The sequence below is a fragment of the Pristis pectinata genome, chromosome 29 (assembly GCF_009764475.1).
Source record: "Pristis pectinata isolate sPriPec2 chromosome 29, sPriPec2.1.pri, whole genome shotgun sequence".
Lineage (NCBI taxonomy): Eukaryota > Metazoa > Chordata > Chondrichthyes > Rhinopristiformes > Pristidae > Pristis > Pristis pectinata.
This window is the reverse complement of record NC_067433.1, coordinates 13,584,068-13,597,791: the sequence shown is the minus strand read 5'-3', so window position 1 is coordinate 13,597,791 and position 13,724 is coordinate 13,584,068. Positions and strand designations below refer to the sequence as shown.

General features: G+C 40.4%; 1 protein-coding gene across 6 annotated transcripts in view; it reads right to left on the bottom strand.

The window, feature by feature from the left end:
• aak1b (AP2 associated kinase 1b) overlaps positions 1 to 13,724 on the bottom strand; it is a 93,642-nt gene that overhangs the window by 56,056 nt on the left and 23,862 nt on the right. For all 6 annotated transcript variants that reach the window (XM_052040810.1, XM_052040811.1, XM_052040812.1 and 3 more), the window contains exons 4-5: positions 10,755 to 10,897; positions 9,014 to 9,135 (exon numbers count right to left, since the gene is read on the bottom strand). In XM_052040810.1, coding sequence (XP_051896770.1) covers positions 9,014 to 9,135; positions 10,755 to 10,897 — 265 coding nt within the window. The remainder of the gene's footprint in view (positions 1 to 9,013; positions 9,136 to 10,754; positions 10,898 to 13,724) is intronic.

Genomic DNA, 13,724 nt, shown 5'->3' with positions numbered 1-13,724 from the left:
AATAGGTGGGAGGGCATGCTGCGATGGGGAGGTCTGGGATCTGCAAAAGGATATGAACGGGTTGAGTAAATAGGCAAAACTTGTTAAATGAAGTTTAATGTAGGAAAGTGTGAAGTCACACACTTCACTAAGAAGAATCAAAAGGCAGACTATTACCTAAATGGAGAGAGACTGCAAATAAGTGGAGTAGCGGATTCCAAGTATTCTTGTGCATGAAACACAAAAGGTTAGCATACAGGTGCAGCTAGTGGTTAGGAAGTCAAATTATATATTAGCCTGTATTGAGAAGGGGCTAGAGGTTAGAAACAGAGAAGCATTGTTACAACTGTATAGCATGTTGGTGAGGCCACACCTGGAGCACAGCTTTCGTTGCCTTATTTAAGAAGACATACACTAGCAATGAAGGTAGTCCAAAAGAGATTCACTATGTTGGTTCTTGAGAGAGGGCTGCCCTATCACAACTGGTTAAAAATGTTAGATCTGTATTCTTTGGAGTTTAGAAGGATGAGGGGTAATCTTATTGAAAGATACAAGACCCTAAGGGGGCAATACAGGGTAGATGTTGAGATGTTTCCATGAGTGAGATTACCTTGAACAAGGAGACATTGTTACAAGATAAGGGGTGCAGTCATTTAAAGCTGAGGTGCTTCTTATAAAAGGTAGCAAATGTTTGGAATTCTCCACCCTAGAAGGTTATTAAAGTCGGACCACTTAAAGAGGAGGGAAGTTGACATTTTTTCCCAAAGATCTGGGAATTGGGACTATGTGGAACCGGTATAAAACAGAATGGGGCAGATCACCCATGACCATATTGAATGGTGGGACAGGCTTTAGGAGCATGGTATTCTACTCATGCTCCTACTTTTTTTTAAATGTTTTTGTGTATTATAGACACGTTGCCCTAAATGGTTTTTGATATATGGTAATAACTAACAGCATTTTAAAATAGAAAAACTAAACCTATCCAATGGAATTTATAAAACAGAGGACTTCTCTAAGAACTTTAAATCCAACAGCCAAAAATATTTTCTCTTTGAAGGAGCTTACAGAAACATGCTAAGAATTACTATTTATAACAAATGTGCTGTTTAACAAGTCTGCAGATATTTTTGTACTTCTACACCTATGAGATCACAGTTGGCTTCAGGATCTGGGTCCTTCTGTTTTATTAACATGCTTTTTTGTTTCATCCAAGTTTTGGCAGTAGAACAGCAAATCAACCTTTCCTTTTATTGGCTTTTGTCTTCATTTCTTTACCTCAGTTATGAATAATTTTGGAAAACGTCTCCTATTCTATGGTCTCGAGTAAGCAGACAGAGCAGGATTCCCCTGTGGCCATTCCCCTCCCTTTGGGGTTGGGGAGGGATGACCTTGCAGAGGCGAGCCTGGCTCTGAGGCAAAGAAGGGAAGGGTGAAGTCAGGCAGGGAGATAGTGATACGGGACTTGATAGTAAGGGCGCAGGTAGGTATTTCTGTGGCCGGAATTGAGACTCCAGGATGGTGTGTTGCCTTCCTAGTGGCAGGGTCAAGGATGCCTCGCAGCAGGTACAGGACATTCTGAGAGAGAAGGGTGAGCAGCCAGAGGTTGTGGTCCATATAGGTACCAATGACATAGGCAGGAGTAGGGTTGAGGTCCTGCATACTGATTTTAGGGTGCTAGATAGGAAGTTAGAAAGTAGGACTTCCAGGGTTGTAATCTCAGGATCACCACCCGTGCCACATGCTGGTGAGGTGAGAAATAGATGCATAATGCAGTTCAATATGTGGCTAAGGAGCTGGTGTCGGAAGGATGGCTTCAGATTTATGGATCACTGGGCTCTCTTCTAGGGCAGGTGGGACCTGTACAAACAAGACAGTTTGCATCTGGAGGGGAACCAATATCCTCACTGGGAGGTTTGCTAGGGGATGGGAACCACAGCAGTAAGGCAATAGGTAGTAGGGTTGAAGGCAAGAAAGGTGGTATGACAAGTAAGATTGAAAGGAAGGACACCACAGGACAGGCTGATAAACACGGTGGGTCTCATGGGCTAATATGTGTTTATTTCAATACGAGGAGTATTATGGGTAAGGAGGAAGAACTTAGATCCTGGATCAGTACATGGAATTATGATGTTGTAGGCCTCCCGAAAGCCACCAAGAGGTGGAGGAACAGATAGGAAGACAGATTATGGAAAGGTGCAGAAACAACAGGGTTGTCAGAGTGGGGGACTTTAACTTCCCCAGTACTGATTGAAACTTCCTTAATACTAGAAGCTTAGATGGGGTAGGATTTCTTCAGTGCATCCAAAACGGGATCTTGAAAAAGTATGTGGAGAGTCCAATTAGAGGAGAGAACATACTGGACCTAGTTTTGGGAAATGAGCCAGGCCAGGTGATAGACCTGAAAGTGGGTGTACATTTTGGGAATAGTGACCACAACTCATATGTTTTAAGATAGTTATGAGTAAGGATAAAACCTTGCATGAAGGTTCTAAATTGGGGGAAGGTAATTTACAGCAGGATAAGACAGGAGCCAAGAGGCGTAGATTGGGAGTAGCTGCTGGCGGACAAGTCCATGTCTGACATGTTGTTTTAAGACCAGCTGATCAGAGTTCAGGATCGGCACGTTCTAGTAAGGAGCAAGGACAAGGATGGTAAGGTAAGGGAACCTTTGATGACCCAGGAGGTCCTAAACTTAGTCAGGAAGAAAAAGGAAGCATACACAAGGTTTAGGAAGCTAAAATCAGACTGGGCCTTTGTGGAATATAAAGACAGCAGGAAGGTGCTCAAGCAGGTGATTAGGAAGGCCAAAAGAGGCCAGGAAATGTCCTTGGTAGGTAGGGTCAAGGATAATCCCAAGGCATTTTATATATTAAAAAAAAGGATAACTAAGAAGAAGGTAGGTCCACTCAAGGATAAAAGAGCAAATTTGTGGAGTCAGAGCAAGTGGCTGAGGTACTAAATGAGTACTTTGCATCGGTATTTACCGAGGAGAAGGAATTGAAGGACAGTGAAAACAGAGCGGGGCATGCTAATGTGCTCGGACATTTTGAGATTAAGGAGGTAGTGCTGGGTCTTCTGAAATGTATTAAGGTGGATAATCTCAGGCCCTGATGGCATATATCCCAGAATGTTGAAAGAAGCAAGTGAGGAGATTGCTGGGACTTTAACAAGGATCTTTGTGTCCTCACGAGCAACAGGATAGGTTTCGGAGGATTGGAAAGTAGCAAATGTTGTGTCTTTGTTCAAGAAGAGAAATAGGGATAATCCAGGTAATGAAAGGCCAGTGAGCCACATGTCAGTGGTAGGGAAGCTATTGGAGAGGATAATGAGGGATAGGATTTATAAACTTTTGGAAATGCATGGCCCGCTAAGGGACAGTCAGCATGGCTTTGTGCGGGGCAGGTTACGTCTTACAAACTTGGTTGAGTTTTTTTTGAGGAGATGACAAAGGTGCTTGATGAGGGTAAGGCAGTAGATGTTATCTACAGGGATTTTAGTAAGACATTTGACAAGATCCCTCATGGTAGGTTGATTCAGAAGATAAAGATGCATGGGATGTAGGGTGAATTGCACGTTTGAATTTGGAACTGGCTTGCCCATAGAAGACAGAGTAGGGATGGAAGGTTGTTATTCTGGCTGGAGGTCTATGACCAGTGGTGTTCCGTGAAAATCGGTACTGGGACCTCTGTTGTTTGTGATATACATCAATGATTTGGATGAAAATGTGGATGAGTGGATTAGCAAATTTGCAGATGACACTAAGATTGGTGGAGTTGTGGACAGTGTAAAGGACTATCAAAGAAATACAGCGAGATATAGATCAGTTACAGATATGGGCAGAGAAGTGGCAGATGAAGTTTAATCTGGGCAAGTGTGAGGTGTTACACTTTGGGAGGTCAAATGAAAGGAGAAAGTATACAGTTAATGGTAGGCTCCTTAATAGTATTGAAGTACAGAGGGATCTTGGGGTCCAGGTCCATAGTTCACTGAAAGCGGCTATGCAAGTGGATAAGGTGGTAAAGGTGGTATATAGAATGCTTGCCTTCATTGGTAGGGGTGTTGAGTATAAGAGCAAGGAAGACATGCTGCAGTTATATAAACTTTAGTCAGACCACACTTGGAGTACTGTGTGCAGTTCTGGTCGCCCCATTGTAGGAAGGATGTGGAGATTATGGAAAAAGTGCAGAAGGGGTTTACCAGGATGCTGCCTGGATCAGGGGGTATGAGCTATAAGGACAGGCTGGACAAACTTGGCTTGTTCTCCTTAGAGCGTCGGAGGCTGAGGGGATACCTGATAGAAATGGTTAAAAATTATGAGAGGTATAGATAGGGTAGACAGTAAGAATCTGTTCCCAAGGTAGAAATGTCAACACCAGAGGACATGTTTTTAAGATTGGGTGGGGTGGAATGCAAAGGCTACGTGAGGGGCAAGTGTTTTTTTTATTATGCAGAGAGTAGTAGGTGCCTGGAATGGGTTACCACGGATAGTAGTGGAATTATACAGTTTGGTAGAGTTTAAGAGACTTTTAGATGGACACTCGAATATGAAGGGAATGGAGTCATATGGATGATACACAGGAGGAGAACATTTAGTATAAATTGGTGTCAAGATCAGCATAACATCGTGGGCCGAATGGCCTGTCCAGCGCTGTACTGTTCTATGTTTTTGTAGAAAGCTACTTTGGATCACCATGACACTTCCCTCTGTGCTTTAGTCTCAATACTTTGTTGGATATGTTTGCAAAATAAATCTTTATGGATTTATTTAAATGAAGGCTGCATATTGTGATAACTCTATAGACAGCTAGACTGGATGTTATTGGATAATTCCAATCAATACTGCTTGCCATACTGTTGTGAGTGACCGAGATAGATTTTACGCACTAACTATCCTCCACTACATAAGCATTACATAGGCTCACTACATAAACTCTATTTTCCTGGTGCTCTGATTTCCTCCCACATTTCAAAGACATACGGATTAGTAGGTTAACAAGGGTGTAACTGGGTGGCACGGGCTTGTTGGGCCTGTTACCGTGCTGTATAAATAAGGTTTTTTTAAAAAAATTGATTGGCTGCTGAAAGTCATAGGCCTCCATTTCACTAGCTAATGCATTGTTGTCATTAATGTTAAAAACAAAACTTCAGGAAACTAGTAATCCTTGTCTTTGTTTTCAATTAACCTACTGAAAAATGAAGGCAAGGAATATGAAGATTTCTATTTTTCTGACTCATTCCTTCCATCCAGTGGCCCCACCCCAGCCAATAAACGTAGGCTGCTTGATCATGGGACATGATAGAGCTAAAACCACCCTATGTAACCCAGGAAAGAGACATGAAACCAACCTAGTGAGTCACAGTGTTTGCAACATGACATTCTGGGTCATGATACACATTATTAAACCAGCTAACTATTTTTCAGATGACAAGGGAGGAGATTCTCGATTTGAGAATAGTTGGGCATACATTCACAAAAAGCAAGTCTGCTGTACTATCATTCTGTGCACATTCGTCTGTTAACTTGGAATGGTTGTTGACTAAAAAGCAAATTTTAATGGCACTTTCAACATAAACAGATTTAGCATGAGGCTACAAGATTTTCTAACATCTTATACATCTGAACATAGCTAAAGTAAGTAGGTTTTATTGCGAGATTGTCCTTTAGCTTAGTAACTAAACTATAACAAATGCTTTTCAAGTGGGTGGTGTGTGTTGAGGGTGGGGGTGATTGTTGTTATGGAGGAGGAAATCACATCCAATTATTCTGGAATCTCAGTATGCTTATACCATGTACTTAATTGCACCATTTGACTTGTATCATAAGAATGCACCCAACAGTGTTGCTATCATACAATTAACCATCAGTACTTAACCCTATTGTTTCAGCCTTTATCAGACACAACTTGCTTTTAGAAGGAGAAAACCTATAAATGTAGACTTCCAGTGGATATAATTGGAAGATTGCACATGCCAACCATTAACAAATTACCAAGATTCAAATGGCACAGATTGACAGTTAAACTTCATCCAAGTTCAATGACTGAGTAGAAGCAAACTACTTAGCATGTATATTCTAGTATGATTTCACTTGAAGGAATATTTAAGATACTCGTTGATTATGTCAAGAGACACAGCACAAGACAATAGAAAAATTAAAGCATCAGGTTCCTTACTGCTCTCATTAAATGTCACCAAAATTAAATACAGAACAATAAATTAAATATATGAGAAACAATACTCGAGGGGAGTCAGAGCCACAACTGATTCTTATCAACGTATTGCTGCATCAGGATTGCTATCCACATCTGGGAAAGATGCCAGCTCCTACTCGGTGTAGTAATTATGGATCACAGACAGGTTCATCCTCTACATAATTCAAGTGGGTCTTTTCAAACCAGGCGGATGTGCCTCCAGAGAGCTGGTGATTTTGAACAAAGAGAAGCATCTCCTCTTGAGCTGGCTCAGTTGCAGTGCTCTCGCCTTTGAGTCAGAAGGTCACAGGTTATGTCTACTTCCAGAGATGAGCACAATAATCGAGGCTGCCACTTCAGTACAGTACTGAGGGAAGGCTGCACAGTCAAACATAGTATCTTTATGTTCAGATATTAAATCAAGGTCATGAATGTTCTCCAAGATAAAAGATCCCATAGCACCATTCTGAAGCTAAAGAAATATCCCACAATCAACATCGCTTAATCAGAATGACTGGTCAGTAGTGCACTGCTATCTGTGGCAACTTGCTGTGTCATACCATATTTCCAAGATTTTGATGTTAATTTCTATTCAAAATGACTTGATTGCCTCTAAGGTTCTTTGGAATGTCTCAAGGTCCTGAAGGGCATAATTTAAAGGCTCTGTCTCTATCGTTAAAAACTGATTTTATGTTGTTGAACTATGACTAGTTTCATGGGATTCTTGCCAGTATTTTGGGAAGTAGTATATTGCAATTGTTTTTACAAAATGGTAAAACAATTTGCCTTGTCTATAATATATGCCGTTCCCTGAAGCTAAATGGGAGTGTGTGACGATAACTGCATAGAAACAGATACTTGGATCTATGGGAACCTCCTCACACTGTTCTTTATTTAACTTGGTCAACATGTATTCTATTCCTTTCTCAATCAATTTTCACTCTGCTCTTTACTTGGGATAAGAGCTGCATATTGTTCACTATGTCTTTTTGACTAGCTTTGATACCAGCATTGCAAACTTGCTTATTTGTCAATACCTTTTTACCCCTTTTAATAATATGGAATTGAGAATTATTCAAAATACTTGTAAATGCAGTCTAATCAAGATTTAATGTAAATACATTTTTCAGTTCTGTTCTTCATGATATCTCAAGACTTATTTTAACTGGTTTTCAGAATTTCAGCACTGTCAAGTAGCTATTCCCACACCAGCACCACCCACAGCATGACCAATCCAGAGAAATACAAACCAGCACACCTGGTTAAGTATGTTTGCAACTAGAGGATTTCTGGTATATTGCTTACTAGAGAGGTGGTATACCTTGTGGTTTATAGATCCAGTTAGAAAATTGGATTTGTATTTTGTACAAGTATTAGTATAACTGGCAGTGAATGCAACTGGCAAGTTACTTTATCACTTTTGCATGTGTAAAATTAAGTATACTCCTAGTCAGAAAAAAAATAAACTGTGATGAGACGTCAGGAAAGGTTACTACAATGATGTCCAAATTAAAATATTTCTGCTACTTCTGTATTTCTGCGGATGTTATCCAACAGTGTTTGGTACTGTCATAAAAAGGAATCAATCACAGAAAATGAGAGCAACAATCAATGCTATACAGGGGACTTTTAAAAAAATAATGTTTAGCAGAGGTAAGAATGTACATGTATTGCAATTCTTTCCTGATCACTTCCAGTCACAGATCTCAAGGTCATTGGAAGGTCACTGATAATCCAACAGAATGTTAGGTGGTTATCAGAACTCTGTTCAAGAAGGCAGTTTGTCATCAATCTTCTCAATCGCAATTAGGGATGGTCAATAAAGGCAGGCTTTCAGCAGTGCTTACGTCCCTTGAGCCAATAATTTATCCAAGTTCATTGAATCTATCTTGTTGGTATTTCATGCCAATTCAATGTAAAACATGAGTCACTAATAGTCATGTCATTTTGCTCAACTTGAAGCCATTCATCTCCTCCATGACCATTTTGATCTTTTACATGCAGTTGGAGCTGAAAAATTCATTGCTGGAATTATTTCATCAAAAGCAACAGGACAGCCTTTGAAGTCAGGACAAAATCTCCTGAGGCAATTACAACAGTTGAAAGACTATGAGCAAAGTACGCCAAAATCTACTCACCACCTAAAATTACAGAAAGTCTTGAATGAAAACTGGGTAAAGACTCTAGCCTAGAAGTCTCAAGTTCATTGAAAACTTAGCCTTGGGATCTTTATTGTGGAAATAAGATAATGTCTACATGCATAAGCTGCTATAAACATCCAAAACAGCTATTGCTGGCAAGAAAGCCATTAACCAAAACTATGCTACATAACCCAAAATACCTTTCTCTCTCTGATGTGGAATAACTTGCTTCCACATATTTGATCTCTAAACTATATTTAATTATCTGCAGCTACACCAAGGTGGTGGCCAGCCGTTTCCCTGCTTCAATAGCTCATGAGAGCATAAGGAGTTCAGCAGGATACTGTACGGGTTGGATCAGATAAAAGAATTAGGTTCTCTTCCCTTTACGGCAATAATTTTTTTACGACAATCTAGAAGCACAGGAATCAGCTTTATTAAAATTAACTGGACAGCTTACCACAACTAAATTAGAACCACCTCTCGATTACTCATTCAGTACAATAACTGCAATATTACTGCAGCAACCAGCATTGTGGGAATACCCACACCTCAAGGACTGCAGTATTCAAGAAGGCAGCTCACCACCACCTTCTTAAGGGTAACTAGGGAAATAATAAAAAAAAATTTCATACAGTTTTATGATATTAATGAGAGACAATCAATTCATCAAGAAACATGGGAAAAATAGATACTTACTTTTTAATTTCATCTTCTACGACATTGACTCCTTCAACCTGTGGATTCTGGAATTTATTGGTTGCACTTCCAAAGTCACAGAGGACATAGTGCCCTTTGTCATGAAGCAATATATTTTCAACCTATAGAAAAACAGCACAAATACCTAACAATGAAAATCATCTGCTGATGGACCTCATTCCACAGTATAAAAAGAGCATAGGTTTTAAAATCTATAACTCCCTGGAATAAACATGGGTACATTTTCAATGCATGAAGCACATTATAAGATTCCCACTTGTCACATACCCCATACTTCTGATTTACTTTCTCAGTGCAGTTCACTCTCTCACTGCACAAGTTTCTGTTGTCAATAGCGATAGTTTTTTTAAATTAGTTTATCAGAAATGGACATGATTGACCAGGGCAGAATTTATTGCCTATTCCTCTCCCACTCAAGAAGGTACTGGTGAACCTCCTTCTGAAACTACTGCTGTCCATCTGGTGAAGGAGTCCTGATGAAGGGTCTTGGCCCAAAACGTTGACTGTTTCTTTCCCTCCATGGATGCTGCCTGACCTGCTGAGTTCCTCCAGCACTTTTGTGTATTGCTGAAGTTATACGCTCGATGCTATTGAGTTGTGAATTACAGGAATTAGGCCCAGTAACAAAGGAACAGCAATATATTACTATCTCAAGATGGTCTGTGACTTGGAGGGGAACATGTAGGTCATAGTGCTCCTATGTACTTTGGTGACTTTATCACATTGGTGGGAAGGGTTCAGGTCGGAAAACATCTGAGGGAATGTCACCATCATAAACCTATACAGTTGAAGTCAATAAATAGAAATCAACGAAACAAAAAAAAAGTCCTCTTCCTAAACCCAAGAATATAGAAGCCATTTTATGACTCTGAGCCCCACCTATTGAGATCAGGTAGCCTCCCTTAGATCAGTGATCAAGTTTACAACCATCCAGGTCTACAGCAATCAGCGCACTCTGCAACTAATTCATTAAAAATTGTAGCTTTTCCAAAAATACATACACTAAAAAAAAATCAATACAGACAATTAACATAAAAGCAAACTTGTCCATTATGTGGCATGACCCTACTTTGTGCTCACAATAAACCAGGGAGAGGTAAAGTGCCAAGGTCTTGCATGGAAAGGCACTACTTTCTGCTCACAATTTATCACCCTAGGAAGAAAGGAGGTAGTACAGTCCCAGCATACAGAAAGGTGCATGGCCTTGAAGTCAAATTTCAATACATTGGAGTTAGAGTGGGGAGGAGGTGTGGGAGAGAAAAAGGGAGGCACAATTCCATTACACAACAATAAAATGTTTTTACTCATGAATTGTTACACAGGATGGCATGGAAAATGACTCTTATCACATGTATGACAGAAGATTATTTTATGTTCATCTTTCAATTTATGGGAACAAGGTGGGAGGAGCTTCCTGGCAGAATAATGCTTGATGGTCATGATTCATTATAGTAGACGAGAGTAACTGAGGTGTCACATATCATTGTGTTTAGTACTGCTGCCAATGTGTTTAAGTTTTCCCATCTACAAAAAACTTAGTGTACTCTTAATCATTTAAAATGCTGCACAACCAAAACAATCTTTCCCGTCTTTATGAGTTTTGCATGCTCACACAACTCTTCTTCAAACACGAACAAAACAAATGGACAAGATTGCCTAACAGTTTCCAAACTGCATACTCTACTGGACCTTCCTATAGAAGAGCAGACAATCTGATCACCTTTAGATCTCGGTGAATGATGGGGGTCTTGCACTGATGCAACCTTGCGACTGCTTCACAGGTATCACAAAATATCTGCAATACCTCGTTTTCAGTGAATCCTGTTTGTAACCGCTGGTTCATCAGGTTCACCACTTGACCTCCTGCAACAAGAGATATACAATAGTTTAACCCAGTCTCTCAAAACAACACACGAGCTAAAGCAACAGAAATACTTAAACTTGAAAGGAACTACAAGGGGCATAAGACAGACATGTCAGACTGCAGAATAAAAAAGGACAAATCTGTAAGACATTTTCAAGGTAAGAGTTGGGTATAGACACAGCAATTCAACTGGCAAGTTGTTAAGTACATCAAAAGCCACAAGGAACTTCTTGACCCACAAAGTGTTGCTTGGAGACCAGGGATGAAAATTGGAGTGGATGTGCTTGGATGCACTGAATCACCTTCTTTGTCTATGTTTGTGACCCCACTCATAATATAACACTGCATTGATTAGCTTTGGAAAGACTAAGGCTGTAGAGGGAGTTGAGGATGATGGGGTACTGGGTGTAAAATGCACAGGTAAAGTGAAAGAGAGGAAAAGACCATAAAATTGACAATCCCCTCATTTATTTTGTGGCAGCATCAGTTTGTGGTAAAGCCAACCCTCAGCTGAACAGCGGATTGGAATCGACATTTCAATATTTTTATCAACGAGATATACTGCTTAATTCCGAGATTTTCATGTTCAGTTCCTCCACCAGATCCATTTAATCCCTTTTGGAAGTTGATGAAAGAAGGAAACCATTCTGAAAGATTGGTTGACTTGCATCCAAATGTTAAAATAAGATGATGATAAGCAAATTGAAATAACAAAAGATGGCATTAATCCATGGAAAATGGTGCAAACCCCTTTCTTGAACTGGCACTTCCAAGATAAATAATCACCCATAACTTGGGGTGGAGATGCTGCTTGTGAGGGTTGGGCCGAAGCATGTGGTATGGTTGCTGGAAGGTGAACTCAGGGCTGCAGCTTTAAGATAAGATAAGCTAAGCTATCTTTATTCATCACATGTACATCGAAACACACAGTGAAATGCATTTTTGCGTAGAGTGTTCTGGGGGCAGCCCGCAAGTGTTGCCACACTTCCGGCACCAACATAGCATGCCCACAACCTCCTGACCCGTACATCTTTGGAACGTGGGAGGAAACCGGAGCACCTGGAGGAAACCAACGCAGAAACTGGGAGAACGTACAAACTCCTTACAGACAGTGGCCAGAATTGAACCTGGGTTGCTGGTGCTGTAATAGCATTACACTAACTGCTACACTACCTTGCCTGCACAGTATCCAGTGCAGTGAGTGTGAGCCATTACAGAGGATTAGCAGAGGCTCCTCCATGTGATGACAGAACATCCAATCCTATGGTCTCTCTCACCAGTCTGTCAACATATGGAGCAAGTGCTGCTTGTCACCAGCCACAGGCTACACTCATCCTATTGGCCACAGCACGACCCTGAGTCCCACATCTCAGCACTGATCAGCTACAGTGCTCGTTCCAGCCCGCCCAGCACTAGCCCTCACAAGCAGCCTTTCCATACCGATGGGCTGCTGCAGTGCAGAGGGGCAGGGGTTTGTGCTTGGTTCTCAGCACAGCAACATTGGCGGTAATGCATCTCTATATACTTAATGTCATAATGACCATTTTTAAGCACCAATTCCATGAGCACTCTTGTTCTTGGGAAACATATCCTAAATGCTACGTGAAGTACCAGAGTACATTTCCAAGTCAGAACCAATGTTTAACATAGAAGGAAACTTGCAGGTGGTGGCGATCTCATGCTGCCCCTGTTACATCAAGTGCCAAGAACTGACAGAATAGTGCTCTTAGTTTCCACATATTGAGCTCAGTGAGCTAGTTAAGTGGATAGGTTCATTAAGATGCATCATTCTAGGTATTCACACACAAATGCGTTCAAAACAGCATGAAGAGAGATGTTGAAACTTCCCTCTATTGCTCTTTCCTTCAGTAATAAAGACAAAAATCAAAATATGATGACTAAAAAAAAGTTCTAGAAATAAAACAAAAATGCTGATTTTATTGTGTGTGGAATGCCAGGAGAACAAATGAATTTCTGGTGTTATTTTGCTTTTGCAATCTTCACAGAACCAACAGTTGTAGCCATGGAAACTGGCAATCACTATCCATTGCTTGAAAGAAGCACAAACATGCTGCACTCCCAAGCAGAATAACAGTGCCTACAATTTTGCACACAGCCAGTTCCCAATGTCCGGGTGCTGCAAAGTGTGACCCAAATGTGTGCCAAGGGAACTGAACATGCGAATTCATATCATTACAAATGTGGGCATGTTGCCCAAATCTGCAATTGCTAGCAGCACTAGCAGAGTAATGATTACTGTGATAAAGTGCAGTGTTGCAGTGTTCTAAGCTCAGGAAAATCCATTATGTTTGGAGTTGCTCCTGCATTGTCCCAGGTACACAGAACACAAAGCATGGTATTCTCATGAAATAAACATTTTTTTATATATTGCGGGTGCTGCTTGGGTTTCTCTCCTCCAGCTTCTCTCCACAATATAAATACTTCTATTTCTTTGGGGCAACAGGTGAGAACAAATTGGCAAAAATTCTGGTTTCAGAAGTGCAAGGGAGCCCATATCTTTCATTTCCATTAATTTGATAATTTTAATCTCATCATGATACAGGAAAATCCAGAAGGCCTGCATTGGACTAAAAAAAAACATTCCGGGGTGACTTTTCATTTATAAGCAGGAAAATAAAAGATTCCAATGAAGTGAAAACAACTTCTTGTCCTTCAGAACATGACGAAGCAAATGACTTAAGAATGTGATAGTACAATCAGTTACTTCACAAAGAACACAAGAAGCAAAAGCCCTAGGACACTTTTACCATTACATAATTATACCATTACATAAATATAACTCAGATCTGAAACATTTCTCAGCTG